Here is a 19,955-nt window from a genome sequence, read left to right as displayed (position 1 = left end):
CCCTGACATGGTTGACTATGTATAAACTATCAGCCTTTAGGGTACTTCAGGTAATTTCTAAATTCTGGCCCCTCATAGCAGTTTGAAAAAGACATGGAAGACAGCCCCAGGACATTACAAAAGCCCATTTCATCATACTTGATCTAAATTATGGTTAAATGTTGCTGCCTAATAGCCTTGAGCTGGGTTTGGGGGTTCTCCCCCAAGAAAATGTTGTTCAGGGTCTGATTAGTGTTTTCTATGTCATTTCAGACACAGATAAATGCAAGCACATACAATAATCTATGCATAGACCTAATGAATGACAGACAATTGTAGGAAAGATCAGGATCAGAAATTTATTGCATGTTCCAGTTGTAGGAGATCCATGACTTTCCAATTTACTGTGGGTCCATCCATTGACACAGAAAGCATGTTCCTTAAATTAAGTTCCTTGGTGCCCTCCTGAAATTATAAAAAAATAAAATCAAAACAAAGTCCACCTCAAGAATGATAACATTTTCATTTATGTTCACTCAGATTAGATGGTTTGTCTAAAGTAGTGATTCTCAAACTGTGGTCTGGGGACCACTGGAGGCATGCCAGATTACCAAAGAGGTCTGTGAGCAAAAGTCATCAACCAAAAATGACTGACATGGACTGTGACACCGTTGTACATTTCCAATTCACTTCTCATGACTTGTTTTCTAATCATGCACATTATTAGCAGGTGAAGTTAGCCATGGTTTCAGAAGACTAAAATGGCCTACATTTTTACATGCATTAGGGATGCTCATTAAGCCAAATATGTCAAGTTTTTCTTTTCTTTTTTTTTATTGGCTAAGTGGTCCTTGATTTGAAAGAAAAAAATGTTTGAGAAACAAGTTAAGCCATAATAGTGAATGCCCACGAATTGGGCCTATGTGATAGGGTTCAGTGTCAACGTTGTTAACCTAAAATTGAGAAGCACAAAACAGATATTTGGAGTCTAATTATGAACTGGGCTACATTATTTAATTCAATTAAATTTTACTTTTCACATAAAAAATATGCAAGAAGCATAATGCATATTGAATGCTTTATACAATAAAGTTATTTACAGCACTGCCTTCCATCCATAATGCAGTAGTCCTATGCCTAGATGTCACCCACAACATTTTTTTAACTGATTGGATGGGACAATATATCGATGCATTTTGAATCGAGAAATTATTCTGGATCGATTCCAATTTTTCTGAATGCATTGCGATTCTCTCTCGAATCGATTCTTAGTTTAGTTTTTAACAGCAGATGCCACTGCGTGCTTTAGATGCCTTACACACACCACTTGAACCTACTATAAAATAATAATTAATAAAGTTCGAAAAGGTTGAAGCGAAGTACAAGGGTGTTTGCAGTGGGGCCGGGCGTTTACATTAATCTTGCGTCATAAAAGCAATATATCAATTACATTCTCAGACTCAGCAGAACGCACGAGCGCTCTTCGTCGTGAGCATTTGAGTGTTCGGTTAAAAACTAGCCTAGAGCGCCATCTGCAAAAACTAAGCTCATAATCAATTTGCAACGCATTCGAAAAAAAAATTAAATCAATCCAAGAATTGGGACGCATCGATATTTTTGTCCCAAATATTCATTAGGAAACAAAAACACATTTTAACATATTCAAATCATTTTAAATGTTACTTTTAGAGTCTTACCTTAAAGTGCTCCAGCAAGTCTTCTGCCATTGAGGGGCTCAAAAACTGAGAACCAAGATAGCGAGACCTGACAATCATGTTCTTGTCCACAGCTTTATCGTCTTTGCCCATGCTTGCGATTTCACAAAATGCCGTGGTGGCGAACCATCAGCGCTACGCGTTCATCAATCACTTACTCGTATGTGACATATGGTATGATGCAGGTTGCACCCATGAAGTGCTGCCCCCAAATGTTGTGCTGGTCAAATTGCGGTTGAAAAAATAAATAAAAATGACGAGTCGGACATGAAATTTAAGACCCCACATGAAATTTAAGACATTCATATGGAAAATTCCAGGATTCAAGACATTTTCAGACCTTAAAAATCGAAAATTGTATTTAAGACATTTCAAGACTTTTTAAGGACCCGCGGGGACCCTGTATATATATATATATATATATATATATATATATATTAGGGCTGTAACGGTACTCAAAAATCACGGTTCGGTACGTACCTCGGGTTTAAAGTCATGGTTCGGTTCATTTTCGGTACAGTAAGCGATAGAAATGCAAACATTAAACTGCAGGTTGTTTATTACTATAAACTTTTTTTTTTAACAATTTGTTTTTTAAAATATTTTTTAATGAAATATATATAAAATAAAAAAAGAATAAGAAATAAAATACTGCTGCAAAGTTCTCCACTAAATAAAATACTCTCAGTCTTAAACCACGCCACGCTCACGCCACGCAGCCAGTGTGTCACAGACCTTAGAATCAGGGCGGGATTTGCGCTGAACGCGGAGACTTCCGCCACTTAATATGTTCATTTGGAAACACAAAAATGTACCCATATTCTGCATACAAAATATTGCATTCGGTACACACGTGCACCATACCGAAAGCCCTGTACTGAAACGGTCCGGTACCAATACACGTACCGTTACACCCCCAATATATATATTTATATATATAAAGAGAGAGAGATATATTTTAATTATTTATTTATCTATAAATAAAGCACAGAATTTCTAACACATGCAGCGTGATTGTATGAACATTTCTGAGCAGCAAATGTGATAGATCTGTAAAACAATATATTCAAGATTCAAGATTTTATTTTTCACATAAAAGTTATATAACATACAAAAAGCAGTGAATTGTAGGTCTGGCATACTCTTTATAGACTGTGCCAAAAATAAGAAAATTAAATATACACAATATATTAAACTTCTATACAGATGATGTGCAGAGATGCTACACAGAAAACTGCTTCACGGATGATTTCAGCAGATTTCTGTGTATTGTGAGAGGGCCGTGTTTTACCACTTCCCAAAAGACTCAAAACAAATCGATGCACTCCACTGTGTTGAGCGAGACCGCATCTCTGCTGCCTTTACGTGTTAACAGAAACTTTGGGTTTCCCACTTATGAAGACCCGAGCACTTCATGTGAGCTGCTGCAGTCTTAGGCCCACCACAAATGCTCTCATTGGTTGAGACACGTGATGACACCCATCCCAAGTCAGTACTGATCAACATCCCCCTCCTCCTGTGACCCATGCTTTGACTGTATGTGTATTCAGAGCCAGTGAGCGATGGACTTTCATATTAACAAACAACTGTTAACGCGCGATAAAATAATTGTTGCCGTTAATCAATTAAAGCATTAACGTGACAATAACACTTTAACTTAATATATATTCTAGTTTAAAACAGCTTTTCTGGGATGTTTTGGACTGCGGGGGACAGACGTTGTAGACTGGGCCTCTGATACTGCTGCAACTATTGCAGGAACCATTGGAGAGCTGAAGATACAACAACTTCTGAGGTGGTCTTATGTGGTGGCCTGAAACAAAACAGAAACAAATACAGTATTATTACAAGTGTTAATACACTACGAATGACATTTTATAAGGTAAAACATACAACTTATTAAATCTAACAATAAAAGCAAAGCGAGAAAACTTGATTTGAAAATTGAAAATTGAAAAGAAAAATGTTAAACATGTCAAATTATTTTAAAGTGATCTTACGTTTAGTACCGTAAACCACTTGTGGGAAAGGATTTCCTCCAGCTGAATTCGGTTCTTTGGCTTTATTTGCAGGAGAGCGCGGAGCAATCTACAGCATTCTGTGCAGAAAGATGAGAGGGACATCTGAATATTACTTTAAACTTAACACATGCTTTAATTTAATGATCATATTAGCTGTACGATCTGAGTTCAGGCATCAGAAATCAAGAAAACTTCATGCAATTTCTAACGCCATCTTTCAGAAAGCCACTTGTCCATGTTTTGTATGTTTAAAATGATAACTGAACTCTTACCATTTGACAGACCAGTTCTGGACCAGAGATGCAGTTTGAGCATGTGCAGATCTAAGAAACCTGGATAATATCCGGCCACTATTTTAAATAACAGAACCCCCAGTGACCAAACCGTCGCAGGCTTGCCGTGGTACTTTCCCTTTATGTGAAACTCAGGAGGGACGTATGTTGCTGTGCCTGGAAGAAAAAGATTTTGTTAGATGCTCAAGTTCGGTTCACAACAGTGATGAGATCCATGACTGTAACAGTGTTGTAATTCTACTGTATATATATCGGGTGCTTCTTGTTGTTTTGGTGACCCACGCCTGGTCAACTCATAATATAATCGTCACTAGAGTTGTAGCTTTTAGATACAGTACATACCAGAGTATGACATGTAGACAGTTGTCCTCAGAATGTCCCCACACCCAAAGTCAATTAGTTTGACTTCAAGTGTCTGGTTGTTGATGAGAAGGTTGCTCGGTTTGATGTCACGGTGGAACACTTGGCGCTGGCAGCACACGTTCGCAGCTTTAGTCACCTGCATCATGACTCGCCGTGCTAAGCTCTCGTTGAGATGTCCACCCTGACGCCCCACAAAGTCTTCCAAAGTCTCGCAAGGAGAGGGACATTCAAGGATCATGACGAAATGGTCACTGTAGTCCTTCCAGTCCAGCAGCTGGATGATCTCTGGCACTCTGGGGCCTTTATTAGCCAGGATTGTGAGGGCGATCTCCAGTGGAACGAGTTGCTGATATCCAGGCTAAAAGAAAGACGTTGGTAAGATAGAAGTTGTTTTCCAAATAAGCACTTAGTCCAGTTTTCCTACTAGTTAGTGAGAGGAGAACAGAGAGAGTGCATCTTACTTACAATGTATAAACTTGGCCTGAAGGTTTCGGTCTTATTAACATATTTGACCGCCACCTGATCAAGAAAACAAACAACAATTAACTTGTGAAGAGGCCACCATTAAATATATACAGACAAGTTTTGTAAAGTTGAATTGAATTTAAGTTCAACCAGGACAAAAAGATACACTGAGAGGCCTTGCAAACAATAGCATGACATCACAGGAGTATAAAGATGAGACGGGGCAAAATCACTTCGCTAGATACGTTTTCATCAAGTTTTCACTTACTTTAAGGTCATCCTCCAAACGTCTCGCCTCATACACAGAACCAAATCCACCTTCACCCAGCAGATCACCCAGCTGGTAGTGGCTGGAAATGAAGTCTGTTACAAGATAAAACAACTGCAGTTTTACACATTTGTTATAGTTATTATTCCATTTGATTTTATATAAAAATCTTAAATTACAGATGATAACATTTACATCAGTAGAGACTACAATGAATATGTTCATGTTATTATTTGTCATCCCTAAACTATGTGCATATAAAATTACAAAAACTGTTTATTTTACATTTCCCGGATGAAAGATCTGATCATGACCTTAATCCATTTTCAAGTTGATTTATATGTGTTGAAGTGGATTTTATTTATTTATAATTTCAGATTTAACACATTTTATCAATTCTTCATTGAGGAAACCTTAAAAATTAGACCAAATTAGAGACCAAACAAGACGCTTAAAAGCTATTATAATCTATCATTTAAAACTAGAATGATCCAATTGATTAATTAATGAATGTCCCAGTAATGGATGTGTAGGTGTGAATGATGACTGGTCATGCTCATGTCATTTACCATCACTGCATCTGGCTTTCTGTTCTTTCTGGTTCTTCACTTTCTCTCTCTGCTGCTCTTGCTCTTGCTTCAGCTCTTCTTCACCCTGAACTGGGTTCGAGCTGCGCTTCAGATGTTTCTTCACAGCTCCGTAGAAAGAGGCCACCCTCCACCACTTCTTTTTCTTCTTCTCTTTCTCCATCACCTTCCTCTCCTGGTCGTTTCCCTCAGCAGCATCAGCAGTGCTCTCATGAGGATGTTGTTCCTCTGTGCTGCTGCTGGGGTTTGGGGGGGTGCTGAGATCACATCCGTGGCTATCTGGGCCTCTATTTGCCAGGATGTTGAGGTCCTTCTCTTCTGGAAGACGTTGTGGAGATCCAAGCTAAAAGAGAGACAGTTTTTACAACGGTAAGGTGAAAGTTCTTTTCCAAACGAGGATTTAGTTACTCTACTGAAATAAATAACTGTTTGTTTTAAAAGAGAGAAGAAGTGCATCCTACTAACAGTGTATAAACCTTCCACATCTTCATCAGTCTTGTTAAGATGTTTCACAGACACCTGATCAAGAAAATGAACAACTTACCTCATGTGTAGACGCCTCATCATTCCTGTCATGAAATCTATGCTACATTTTGTAAAGTTTGATTTAATTTAAACCCAACCAGGACAAAAAGACACACTGAGAGGCCTTCCTAACAATATAATTATATAACCAAATGATGAAGATAAGACAGGACTAAATGTATTTGCTAGCTAGGCAAGTTTTCATTCATCTTTTACTTACTTCAGGGTCATCCTTCAAACGTGTCGCCTCAGCGTCAAATCCACCTTCACACAGCTGATCGCTCACGAGGTTGTGTCTGACAGTGTAGTCTGTTAAAAGATGAAACAACTGCAGTTAACCTAAAAGTCAAATATTTGTATTATTCAATTTTAATTCATATATAATCTCATAGAATTATTTTTAAACATATCCTAGATCTTGCCCTTGATCAGTCTTCAAATTTCTTTATTTATTATTGTGCTTATATGAATGTTTTTATTTAAGATTCCCCTGATTTGACTTATCTATATTGAGGAAACATTAAAAAGATAGGAAAAGGGTATTGAAGACTAAATAAGACAACCATTATAATCTATCCTCTAGATTAATTTACTACAAATGGATATCCAGGGATAAATGATGGCATTTGATGTAAAGTACAGAGCTTCAGTAAACTGTGTAACATATTCTTATGAGTTGATCATTGATTTACCATCACTGCATCTGTCTTTACACTGGTTCTGGTTCTTCACTCCCTCACTCTGCTCTTGCTCTTGCTGCAGCTCTACTTCACCCTGAACTGGGTTCGAGCTGCGCTTCAGATGTTTCTTCACAGCTCCAAACAAAGAAGACAACCTCCACCACTTCTTTTTCTTCTTCCCTTTCTCCATCACCTTCCTCTCCTGGTCGTTTCCCTCAGCAGCATCAGCAGTGCTCTCATGAGGATGTTGTTCCTCTGTGCTGCTGCTGGGGTTTGGGGGGTGTTGAGATCACACACCTGACTCTCCGTCAACGGATGAACTCGACAAGGTCGCTGAAACATTGTTGTCAAAATCGATAACAATCGCTGAAAATAACTACTCAGTTTCACTCACCACTGCTACTAAACCCACAAAATGATTTCTTGGACTTATAAGTTCTACGAAATCGAATTCTTTCTGTGACGTCACGATAACCTGCGCGCCCTTTTTTTTTTTTTTTTTTTTTTCACGCCGCTCGCGCCGGATTCACGAAGCATTCTTAAGAAAAAAATATTCTTAACTGCCATGTTCTCCTTCTAACGTAAGGGGGAAAAAAGTATGCAATTTTCTTGCATTTTCGAGAATTTTAAATTTTTTTTACAGAACAAGTCAGAAAGGGAGTTCATTTTTAATTTAAGCCAACAAATAAATGAACAATCTTTGGCGGTATTAAGCACACGTGCAGCGCGCGCACACTTCATCTCGTGACAGGCTCTTTATTCAAAAACATGCGCGTTTATTGTGATTATTACGAAGTGTTTTTCATTGAGTTTATCAGCGAGTCTTCAGCAAGAACCAGCACTGATTCAATAATGCATGTCATTTTCTTCTTCGGAAGTTTTTTTTACAAGAATCGCATTTTTTAAGAACTTTTTGGAATTTTTCTTAGGACATTTCTTAACTTATTTTTCTTACAGATTTCTTAAGATGATTTTCGTGAATCAGACCCCTGATCTTAATATTTTAAACTGGGATCATAATGAATCCCAGGGGTCTATCATTCAATGACAATAGTAAACTATACCTAAAAGACCGATTAAACAATTGTTAAACAATTCACAATTAAACTAGTAAAGAAAAACATGTTGCCCACCATATGAAACAAAATATATGTATTAAATGTATTTTATGAATTTAAATATTTAAATTTCATATAAATGCAACTCTTATAATTATCTAGGCCTATCTGTCTATAGATATAGACTAAGGTGACCAGATTTCTGAAATTAAAACCGGGGGCACTTCAGTGGTCAAAATATCACTGAAATCTCACTTGTTATTATCTACGAATTAAAAAACTGGGACAGTATGTTTTTGTGTTTTTATTTGATTGTTGTGGGTTCCATACATTAATTTCATAATTGATACAGTGGTGTTTGAGGATCAAACCTACCCCAGGGTTTTATTTTTATTTTTATACAATTCACCAAAAATCACACCGAAAAATAATAACCATTGCAAATATCCTGGAGTGTAAAAAGTCCACTCTGGTAAGAACAACACTAAACATTTAAAAAAGCTGTCATGTCTATATATCAAAACATGAATTATATTTAAATTCTTGTCACTGACAGTATTTGCACTCAGCCATTTTGTGCATTCAACCAATATACTACAGCTTAAACATATATCAAAATGAAATATATATATATATATATATATATATATATATATATATATATATATATATATATATATTAGGGCTGTAACGGTACTCAAAAATCACGGTTCGGTACGTACCTCGGTTTTAAAGTCATGGTTCGGTTCATTTTCGGTACAGTAAGCGATAGAAATGCAAACATTAAACTGCAGGTTGTTTATTACTATAAACTTTTTTTTTAACAATTTGTTTTTTAAAATACTTTTTAATGAAATATATATAAAATAAAAAAAGAATAAGAAATAAAATACTGCTGCAAAGTTCTCCACTAAATAAAATACTCTCAGTCTTAAACCACGCCACGCTCACGCCACGCAGCCAGTGTGTCACAGACCTTAGAATCAGGGCGGGATTTGCGCTGAACGCTGAGACTTCCGCCACTTAATATGTTCATTTGGAAACACAAAAATGTACCCATATTCTGCATACAAAATATTGCATTCGGTACACACGTGCACCATACCGAAAGCCCTGTACTGAAACGGTCCGGTACCAATACACGTACCGTTACACCCCCAATATATATATTTATATATATAAAGAGAGAGAGATATCTTTTAATTATTTATTTATCTATAAATAAAGCACAGAATTTCTAACACATGCAGCGTGATTGTATGAACATTTCTGAGCAGCAAATGTGATAGACCTGTAAAACAATATATTCAAGATTCAAAATTTTATTTTTCACATAAAAGTTATATAACATACAAAAAGCAGTGAATTGTAGGTCTGGCATACTCTTTATAGACTGTGCCAAAAATAAGAAAATTAAATATACACAATATATTAAACTTCTATACAGATGATGTGCAGAGATGCTACACAGAAAACTGCTTCACGGATGATTTCAGCAGATTTCTGTGTATTTTGAGAGGGCCGTGTTTTACCGCTTCACAAAAGACTTAAAACAAATCGATGCACTCCACTGTGTTGAGCGAGAGCGCTTCTCTGCTGCCTTTACGTGTTAACAGAAACTTTGGGTTTCCCACTTATGAAGTCCCGAGCACTTCATGTGAGCTGCTGCAGTCTTAGGCCCACCACAAATGCTCTCATTGGTTGAGACACGTGATGACACCCATCCCAAGTCAGTACTGATCAACATCCCACTCCTCCTGTGACCCATGCTTTGACTGTATGTGTATTCAGAGCCAGTGAGCAATGGACTTTCATATTAACAAACAACTGTTAACGCGCGATAAAATAATTGTTGCCGTTAATCAATTAAAACGTTAAGGTGACAATAACATTTTAACTTAATATATATTCTAGTTTAAAACAGCTTTTCTGGGATGTTTTGGACTGCAGGGGACAGACGTTGTAGACTGGGCCTCTGATACTGCTGCAACTATTGCAGGAACCATTGGAGAGCTGAAGATACAACAACTTCTGAGGTGGTCTTATGTGGTGGCCTGAAACAAAACAGAAACAAATACAGTATTATTACAAGTGTTAATACACTACGAATGACATTTTATAAGGTAAAACATACAACTTCTTAAATCTAACAATAAAAGCAAAGCGAGAAAACTTGATTTGAAAATTGAAAATTGAAAAGAAAAATGTTAAACATGTCAAATTATTTTAAAGTGATCTTAGGTTTAGTACCGTAAACCACTTGTGGGAAAGGATTTCCTCCAGCTGAATTCGGTTCTTTGGCTTTATTTGCAGGAGAGCGCGGAGCAATCTGCAGCATTCTGTGCAGAAAGATGAGAGGGACATCTGAATATTACTTTAAACTTAACACATGCTTTAATTTAATGATCATATTAGCTGTACGATCTGAGTTCAGGCATCAGAAATCAAGAAAACTTCATGCAATTTCTAACGCCATCTTTCAGAAAGCTACTTGTCCTTGTTTTGTATGTTTAAAATGATAACTGAACTCTTACCGTTTGACAGACCAGTTCTGGACCAGAGATGCAGTTTGAGCATGTGCAGATCTAAGAAACCTGGATAATATCCGGCCACTATTTTAAATAACAGAACCCCCAGTGACCAAACCGTCGCAGGCTTGCCGTGGTACTTTCCCTTTATGTGAAACTCAGGAGGGACGTATGTTGCTGTGCCTGGAAGAAAAAGATTTTGTTAGATGCGCAGGTTCGGTTCACAACAGTGACGAGATCCATGACTGTAACAGTGTCGTAATTCTACTGTATATATATCGGGTGCTTCTTGTTGTTTTGGTGACTCACGCCTGGTCCACTCATAATATAATCGTCACTAGAGTTGTAGCTTTTAGATACAGTACATACCAGAGTATGACATGTAGACAGTTGTCCTCAGAATGTCCCCACACCCAAAGTCAATTAGTTTGACTTCAAGTGTCTGGTTGTTGATGAGAAGGTTGCTCAGTTTGATGTCACGGTGGAACACTTGGCGCTGGCAGCACACGTTCGCAGCTTTAGTCACCTGCATCATGACTCGCCGTGCTAAGCTCTCATTGAGACGTCCACCCTGACGCCCCACAAAGTCTTCCAAAGTCTCGCAAGGAGAGGGACATTCAAGGATCATGACGAAATGGTCACTGTAGTCCTTCCAGTCCAGCAGCTGGATGATCTCTGGCACTCTGGGGCCTTTATTAGCCAGGATTGTGAGAGCGATCTCCAGTGGAACATGTTGCTGATATCCAGGCTAAAAGAAAGACGTTGGTAAGATAGAAGTTGTTTTCCAAATAAGCACTTAGTCCAGTTTTCCTACTAGTTAGTGAGAGGAGAACAGAGAGAGTGCATCTTACTTACAATGTATAAACTTGGCCTGTAGGTTTCGGTCTTATTAACATATTTGACCGCCACCTGATCAAGAAAACAAACAACAATTAACTTGTGAAGAGGCCACCATTAAATCTAAACAGACAAGTTTTGTAAAGTTGAATTGAATTTAAGTTCAACCAGGACAAAAAGATACACTGAGAGGCCTTGCAAACAATAGCATGACATCACAGGAGTATAAAGATGAGACGGGGCAAAATCACTTCGCTAGATACGTTTTCATCAAGTTTTCACTTACTTTAAGGTCATCCTCCAAACGTCTCGCCTCATACACAGAACCAAATCCACCTTCACCCAGCAGATCACCCAGCTGGTAGTGGCTGGAAATGAAGTCTGTTACAAGATAAAACAACTGCAGTTTTACACATTTGTTATAGTTATTATTCCATTTGATTTTATATAAAAATCTTAAATTACAGATGATAACATTTACATCAGTAGAGACTATATTAAATATGTTCATGTTATTATTTGTCACCCCTAAACTATGTGCATATAAAATTACAAAAACGGTTTATTTTACATTTCCCGGATGAAAGATCTGATCATGGCCTTAATCCATTTTCAAGTTGATTTATATGTGTTGAAGTGGATTTTATTTATTTATAATTTCAGATTTAACACATTTTATCAATTCTTCATTGAGGAAACCTTAAAAATTAGACCAAATTAGAGACCAAACAAGACGCTTAAAAGCTATTATAATCTATAATTTAAAACTAGAATGATCCAATTGATTAATTAATGAATGTCCCAGTTATGGATGTGTAGGTATGAATGATGACTGGTCATGCTCATGTCATTTACCATCACTGCATCTGGCTTTCTGTTCTTTCTGGTTCTTCACTTTCTCTCTCTGCTGCTCTTGTTCTTGCTTCAGCTCTTCTTCACCCTGAACTGGGTTCGAGCTGCGCTTCAGATGTTTCTTCACAGCTCCGTAGAAAGAGGCCACCCTCCACCACTTCTTTTTCTTTTTCTCTTTCTCCATCACCTTCCTCTCCTGGTCGTTTCCCTCAGCAGCATCAGCAGTGCTCTCATGAAGATGTTGTTCCTCTGTGCTGCTGCTGGGGTTTGGGGGGGTGCTGAGATCACATCCGTGGCTGTCTGGGCCTCTGTTTGCCAGGATGTTGAGATCATTCTCCTCTGGAAGACGTTGTGGAGATCCAAGCTAAAAGAGAGACAGTTTTTACAACGGTAAGGTGAAAGTTCTTTTCCAAATGTAGTTTGTAGTTTGACTTAATTTAAATCCAACCAGGACAAAAAGATACACTGAGAGGCCTTCCTAACAGTATAATTATATAACCAAAAAATGATGAAGTTAAGACAGGACTAAATGTATTTGCTAGCTAGGCAAGTTTTCATTCATCTTTTACTTACTTCAGGGTCATCCTTCAAACGTGTCGCCTCAGCGTCAAATCCACCTTCACACAGCTGATCACTCACGAGGTTGTGTCTGACAGTGTAGTCTGTTAAAAGATGAAACAACTGCAGTTAACCTAAAAGTTCAAATATTTGTATTATTCAATTTTAATTCATATATAATCTCATAGAATTATTTTTAAACATATCCTGGACCTTGCTCTTGATCAGTCTTCAAATTTCTTTATTTATTATTGTGCTTATGTGAATGTTTTTATTTAAGATTCGCCTGATTTGACTTATCTATATTGAGGAAACATTAAAAAGATAGGAAAAGGGTATTGAAGACTAAATAAGAAAGCTATTATAATCTATCCTCTAGATTAATTTACTAAAAATGGATATCCAGGGATAACTGATGGCATTTGATGTAAAGTAGAGAGCTTCAGTAAACTGTGCAACATATTCTTATGAGTTGATCATTGATTTACCATCACTGCATCTGTCTTTACACTGGTTCTGGTTCTTCACTCCCTCACTCTGCTCTTGCTCTTGCTGCAGCTCTACTTCACCCTGAACTGGGTTCGAGCTGCGCTTCAGATGTTTCTTCACAGCTCCAAACAAAGAAGACAACCTCCACCACTTCTTTTTCTTCTTCCCTTTCTCCACCACCTTCCTCTCCTGGTCGTTTCCCTCAGCAGCATCAGCAGTGCTCTCATGAGGATGTTGTTCCTCTGTGCTGCTGCTGGGGTTTGGGGGGGTGTAGAGATCACACACCTGACTCTCCGTCAACGGATGAACTCGACAAGGTCGCTGAAACATTGTTGTCAAAATCGATAACAATCGCTGAAAATAACTGCTCAGTTTCACTCGCCACTGCTACTAAACCCACAAAATGATTTCTTGGACTTATAAGTTCTACGAAATCGAATTCTTTCTGTGACGTCACGATAACCTGCGCGCCCTTTTTTTCACGCCGCTCGCGCCGGATTCACGAAGCATTCTTAAGAAAAAAATATTCTTAACTGCCATGTTCTCTTTCTAACGTAAGGGGGGGAAAGTATGCAATTTTCTTGCATTTCCTCGAATTTTTATTTTTTTACAAAAAAAGTCAGACAGGGAGTTCATTTTTTATTTAAGCCAACAAATAAATGAATAATCTTTGGCGGTATTAAGCACACATGCAGCGCGCGCACACTTCATCTCGTGACAGGCTCTTTATTCAAAAACATGCGCGTTTATTGTGATTATTAAGAGTTTATCAGCGAGTCTTCGGCAAGAACCAGCACTGATTCGATAATGCATGTCATTTTCTTCATCAGATTTTTTTTTTACAAGAATCGCATTTCTTTAGAACTTATTGGAATTTATCTTAGGAAATTTCTTAACTTATTTTTCTTACATATATCTTAAGATGATTTTCGTGAATCAGACCCCTGATTTTAATATTTTAAACTGGGATCATAATGAATCCCAGGAGCCTATCATTCAATGACAAGAGTAAACTATACCTAAAAGACCCAGATTAAACAATTGTTAAACAATTCACAATTTAAGTAGAAAATAAATACATGTTGCCCACCATATGAAACAAAATGTATCTATTAAATGTATTTTATGATTTTAAATATTTAAATTTCATATAAATGCAACTCTTATAATTATCTAGGCCTATCTTTCTAGGTAGATAGAGTAAGGTGACCAGATTTCTGAAATTAAAACCGGGGGCAGTTCCTACTTAAGTGGTCAAAATATCACTGAAATCTGACTTGTCATTATCTACGAATTTACATAGGACAGTATGTTTTTGTGTTTTATATTTGATTGTTGTTGGTTGCATACATTAATATCATAATTGATACAGTGGTGTTTGAGGATCAAACCTACCACAGGGTTTTTTATTTTATTTTATTTTTTATACAATTCACCAAAAATCACACTGAAAAATAATAACCATCGCAAATATCCTGGGGTGTAAAAAGTCCACTCTGATAAGTACATACATCACTAAACATCATTTATAATAAATATAACATACAGGGCTCATTTAAACACTTTTTGGAAATTTGTAACATTTCATTTATAAAAGATCTCTATACCAAAACATGAATTGTATTTGAATTTTTGTCACTGATGGTATTTCAGCCAATATGTACAGCTTAAAAATATATCAAAATGAACAATATATATATAGAGAGAGATTTTTTTATTTATTTAATTTATTTATTTATTGAGGGAAAAAACAGCAACTTTGCTACCTCAAAATGCTTCTTCAGATTCGAGATATAATAAAAAAAATAAAAATGAATGAGTACTTCTTAAGTTAATATAAAATTTAATGGAGTAAAAAGTAAAGTATTTTACTTCAGAAAGGTAATCAAGTAAAAGTACAAGTAATCAGTTTACATTTTGCATGAATAAAGTACAAATACCCCCATAATAATCCTCACACTAAAAAATGTTGGGTTAAAAATAACCCAACCTGTAATCCAGCTACGGGTTGGTATAGCACATTCCCATCTGTGGGTTATTTCAACCCAATCCATTGGGTTAAAAGTTACCCAACAGTTGAGTTAATTATTTATATTAATTAACATCAGTATTTTTATAAAAAATTATTTAATACAACCATATTTTGAAACTACTTTGTTGTAACTTACAGTTTTTCTATTGATATGCAAGCAACACATTTACAAATATATTTTAAAATATTTTATTTAAATGTACAAGAACGTGTACAAATACAACTGACATTTTCAAGATGTACAAATGTGTCGATTCATATTCATATTGTTACATCCTAAGATGTATGTTATTGTTGCTGTTAATACTGTGTGTTAACTATGTAACTGTGCTTCATTGATGCTTGACATCCTGTTGGGAGTTGTAGTTTTTGTTGGTTTTCCTCTGTTCCTCCCTGTCCTCTCACAGAAGACCTAATTGATGTCACCTGTTCCTCGTCAGAGCTGTGGAGAGGAGCTTGTATTTAAACAGAGGGAACGGACACAACACCAGAGAGAGTTTGGCTTGTCTGTTTTCCCAGTTGGTGGTTTAAGCAGTGGTGCTGCTTTAAGAAAGCCTGTTGTATTTGATTACTATTGTGTGATCAGGGCCTGTAGTGTATCTTCAAGACAGCCTGTTGTACTGGCTGTAGTGATTAGAAATTGTTTTCTTTTTATTCTTTTGCCTGCAGACGCAGTAAGGAGGTGGGTGCCACTTTTATTTTATCAACTTATGCTTTTCTCCTGGTTTTGTGGAACAGTGAGGAAGTCAGGGAAGAGACATGTTGTTGATTTTGATGTTTTCTTTGCTAGGTAAGTTAGATTACTTCGTTTTCAGTTAGCATCCCCTTTTTGTTTGTTATTTTGGCCTTAACCCCCTCCTGAAGCTACAAGCGTCTTTCTTTCTTTTTGAATTCTCCATATTGTTAAACCTCTAATTTTCCCTTCCCCTTTAATGCTGTACAAAGACTTTACATTGTAAATAAAATCTTGAAGAGTTTCCATGAGTTTGAGTGCTGGGATTACGGATAGTCAACTCTCTCTCACTATTTTTGTTTGCAAGTTCACCGACACAATTGTTCATTTTTCATAAATAGCATATGTTACTCCCCTTGTCACCCCTAGACACAGAGGGGGACGTAACAATATCAAAACACAGAAATGTGCTAATATAGTTCACAGCTGTGACCTAATGGTTAGAGTTGGACCTTTAACCCAAAAGTCACAGGTTTGAGTCTCGGTGCTGGCAGGAGTTGTAGGTGGAGGGAGTGAATGAACAGTGCTCTCTCCCACCCTCAATACTCATGACTGAAGTGCCCTTGAGCAAGGCACTGAACCCCCAGTTGCTCTCCGGACGCTTGTGATTCAAGTACAGCACTAATTAGTGCCAGCCTTAAAAGAATTAAAAAAAAAGTTAAGTTAACATGCATTGTGATATTTCATTGATACTCACTTTACAAATGAGTGAATTTAAATGAGTTAAAAGCTATAGCGAATTTAAATTGGTTAAAGTGATAATTCACCCATATATTAATATTCTGTCATTGTTTTATTAAAAATATCTTCTTGGAACTATTTGTATTCTACAACGTGTGTCTTATACAATATAAAAAAAGGTGACTTGACTAAACAGGGCACTGTAATTTTAAGTGTTGCTTTTACTTACAGGTTGAATGTCAATGAAGGACCGCTTCATTTCCCTGTATGATGTGCACACCATTTTTCCATTTGTGTGGTATGGTGCAGATGGCAGGAAGGGTTTTAAAGACAATTTCTGCATGAAGGCCTTTAAATGACAAAAGTATAAAGATTTTACAGACAAGTAAAAAAAAAAATCTATGCTTACACTTTTACATTTTTACAGTCTTTGTGGGGATCCATTATCATTTGCATTAAGAGACAGACTAAACCAGTTTTCACTCCCTCCAGAAAATTTGTGGCAATATTTGCGGCTAATGTGAGTACATTTTCCCACCCTTTACCCTTTGACTGATTTGGACTTGTAGGGAGGAACAAAAGTACACTGTAAATTAAAGGAAGCTTTGTTGGACGGAATGCAATAATACACTTATTTCACCTCATTTGTCCTTTTTTCATAATTTTTGGAAGTCATAGGTCTAAGTAAAATTGAAAACTTATGTATCATTAATTTTAATAGGTTACTTACCTTGAAATGCTTCAGTTAACAGGCAGAAATTATATTGCTGCATTTTTTCCTTCACAAAAAAGTCCATTGTCTCAAACACAAGTATAAACACATTTAGTACAACACATTTAAAAAACATGTCAATCAATCTAGCTTCATAAGAGAAACTGCTGTAATTATAGGGTATTCCAATAGATGCGTAACAATATTCAATAATAAATCATAAAAAAACTTTTACAGTACAATTAACTAGTGCTGGTGCGCTAAGAAGAATGGCTTCTGTTTTACGCTCCCCTCTTAAAGGTTTGTTGTAGGAGTAACGTTAACGTTATGTAAATTTGGGGCACTGGTATAAACTTTCCCTGAAAGAGCAGATTACCTCACGACTGCGCGCTTTTCTTTCGCCTGGGTTTTTACCTTTTATAACCGAAAATTGCAGGTTCATTCAAACGATACTCGCGGAGTCTGTCTGTCGCATGACTGATGTGTGCTCAGCTCGAGCAGCTTTCACAGGTCCGATCCGATAAATGGTCTGTGCGGCTTTTCTAACATTTTTATTAACTTTAAGTAATATTTGTCTAAACATTTTTTGCAGCTTATCTTTTAGTGTATTAATACTGGCGAACAAACATGAATAGCATTCATTTACAATCGATCTGATTATCTGGGGGAAACAAACGGACTAAAGGGAATTAAAACTTTTTAACGTATAAAGAAATTAACGTATCAGAACCATTACTTAATGTTATGAAAGTTATATACATCACACGATTATATTAACAGTTACTTACCCTTCATAATCAGGCAGGCTGCCAATGATGTCATTGAGTCTCTGACTGGACCGTTAAAATTTGAACAGGAGTGAAGCGGGAAACATATTTAACCCAACAGTTGGGTTATAACTAAAAATAACCCAACGACGAAAAAAAAATTACCCAACAAATTTTAAGATAACCCAACACATTGACCCAATATGTGAAACCCAAATGTGGGGTTAAAAAAAACAACACAATAATCAAGTAAAATTACTCAAGTACCATATTTTACACCTCTGCAAACAGGAAACATCTAAAAACAGTCTGGTATTATAACAAAATTATGCCTTTACAAAAACACATTAAAATAAAACAGTAAATATGATAACATATGATAAATAAAACAACAAATATGTTATTTTCTAACTGTATTTAACATTTTCACAACTGTTGAAAACCTTTAGAATTTTGTTTATAAAAACATGCTTCTGGAAATGGATCTTTTCTATCCCTAATCAGGGTTAATATTTAGCATTTCAGGCTCATATTGACTACAAAGTATGTGCTTTCTGCAAATGTAATTGTGCAAGTGTAACTGATTAGTTTATTATTTTTTATATCATTCATATCAGAGACTTCAGAGTTGTGTCGCAGAGTTTCAGGAATGTTTAATAGGCCTATTGTGCAAAACAATCCCGCAACCTACATTTTAATATGTATATAATGCAGTCTCTTTTGATAACTGATGACATTAGCGGTATGCTCTTGTCCAAGCTTTTCATGGCTACAATAACGGCTTGCGAGATGTGACCAAGTAATCGCAATAGTTGCAATCATATGATATCCAGAAGGCTAAATTGTTCTAGCATTTCCAGTGTGTGTGCTGGTTATTTTGAACGGGGACATCTGGTCACCCTAATATAGAATGCATATATAAACACTTTGTCTCAGTGTTTCAATCGATTTTATATACAAAAATGTATTTCACAACAAATCCAATGCATAACTTTTACTGGAATATGTATGTATTGTCCAGTTTAATGACAATTCAATACATATATTTTATATAAAATACTAATAAAGGCATGACTTTTGCTTTAATAACTTGTGCAGGCTTCTTCCAAATCAAGATTTATTTCTCTCTCTCTCTCTCTGTGTGTGTGTGTGTGTGTGCTGTCTTTGTGTATCTGCTATAGCCTATAGTGTATTATATCAATCAAGTTGTTAATTTCTCCTGATGTCTATAGCTTTTAACATGTTCAGATGGTACTTTACAGTGTTGCAGTCTGTGGTTTTACTTTGTTTGTTTTTTTACTTTATTTAAAAATATTTTATAGTTTGTTATAGAAAATAAAGTTATGCTCAGAGTTCAGAGCCTCCATCATACGATTATAACAGATGCCTTCCGAGTGGAGACCTGCACTATCGAGTGCGGTGTGGGACACTTGATGGGCGAGTAGAGACTCGTGTGTGTGGGATGCAGGAGAATAAGGGTGTATCTAGTGTGATCACTCTGTGCCGTGGTTCGTTTAGCTGGCCCCGGCTCGGTTGGAAGAGGTGGGCCAGAGCACGGTTCAGTTCGGTTCGGGTGTGGTGCACATGTAGTGTGAGCGGACCGCAGAATTTCTAACACATGCAGCGTGATTGTGTGAACATTTCTGAGCAACAAATGTGATAGATCTGTAAAACAATATATTCAAGATTCAAGATTTTATTTTTCACATAAAAGTTATATAACATACAAAAAGCAGTGAATTGTAGGTCTGGCATACTCTTTATAGAATGTGCCAAAAATAAGAAAATTAAATATACACAATATATTAAACT

General features: G+C 36.5%; 2 protein-coding genes and 1 long non-coding RNA gene across 3 annotated transcripts; all 3 read right to left on the bottom strand.

Annotated features, from left to right (window-relative positions):
* Positions 1-315: 315 nt before the first annotated feature.
* On the bottom strand, positions 316-1,848 carry LOC113075960 (uncharacterized). The gene is made up of 2 exons (XR_003281075.1): positions 1,677-1,848; positions 316-444 (listed from the first exon to the last, which is right to left on the bottom strand). It is a non-coding gene; the product is annotated as an uncharacterized LOC113075960 (long non-coding RNA).
* A 1,046-nt stretch (positions 1,849-2,894) lies between these two features.
* Positions 2,895-7,171, bottom strand: LOC113075966 (serine/threonine-protein kinase pim-1-like). Its single transcript, XM_026248610.1, has 10 exons — positions 6,909-7,171; positions 6,437-6,525; positions 6,157-6,210; positions 5,674-6,034; positions 5,105-5,199; positions 4,837-4,890; positions 4,351-4,729; positions 3,988-4,164; positions 3,695-3,792; positions 2,895-3,507 (listed from the first exon to the last, which is right to left on the bottom strand). Exons 1-10 carry the CDS (start codon positions 7,084-7,086, stop codon positions 3,496-3,498), a joined length of 1,497 nt encoding a protein of 498 aa, XP_026104395.1. The 5' UTR covers positions 7,087-7,171; the 3' UTR covers positions 2,895-3,495.
* Positions 7,172-9,431: 2,260 nt separating this feature from the next.
* On the bottom strand, positions 9,432-13,548 carry LOC113075962 (serine/threonine-protein kinase pim-1-like). The gene is made up of 12 exons (XM_026248605.1): positions 13,504-13,548; positions 13,218-13,419; positions 12,745-12,833; positions 12,488-12,535; positions 12,327-12,400; positions 12,175-12,209; positions 11,606-11,700; positions 11,338-11,391; positions 10,852-11,230; positions 10,489-10,665; positions 10,205-10,293; positions 9,432-10,008 (listed from the first exon to the last, which is right to left on the bottom strand). The coding sequence occupies exons 1-12, from the start codon at positions 13,546-13,548 to the stop codon at positions 9,997-9,999; spliced, it is 1,299 nt and encodes a 432-aa protein (XP_026104390.1). The 3' UTR covers positions 9,432-9,996.
* Between the last annotated feature and the right edge of the window lie 6,407 nt (positions 13,549-19,955).

The sequence above is a fragment of the Carassius auratus genome, unplaced genomic scaffold, assembly GCF_003368295.1.
Source record: "Carassius auratus strain Wakin unplaced genomic scaffold, ASM336829v1 scaf_tig00018136, whole genome shotgun sequence".
NCBI lineage: Eukaryota > Metazoa > Chordata > Actinopteri > Cypriniformes > Cyprinidae > Carassius > Carassius auratus.
Note: the sequence above shows the minus strand (reverse complement) of the source record. Positions and strands in the feature narration are given on the sequence as shown.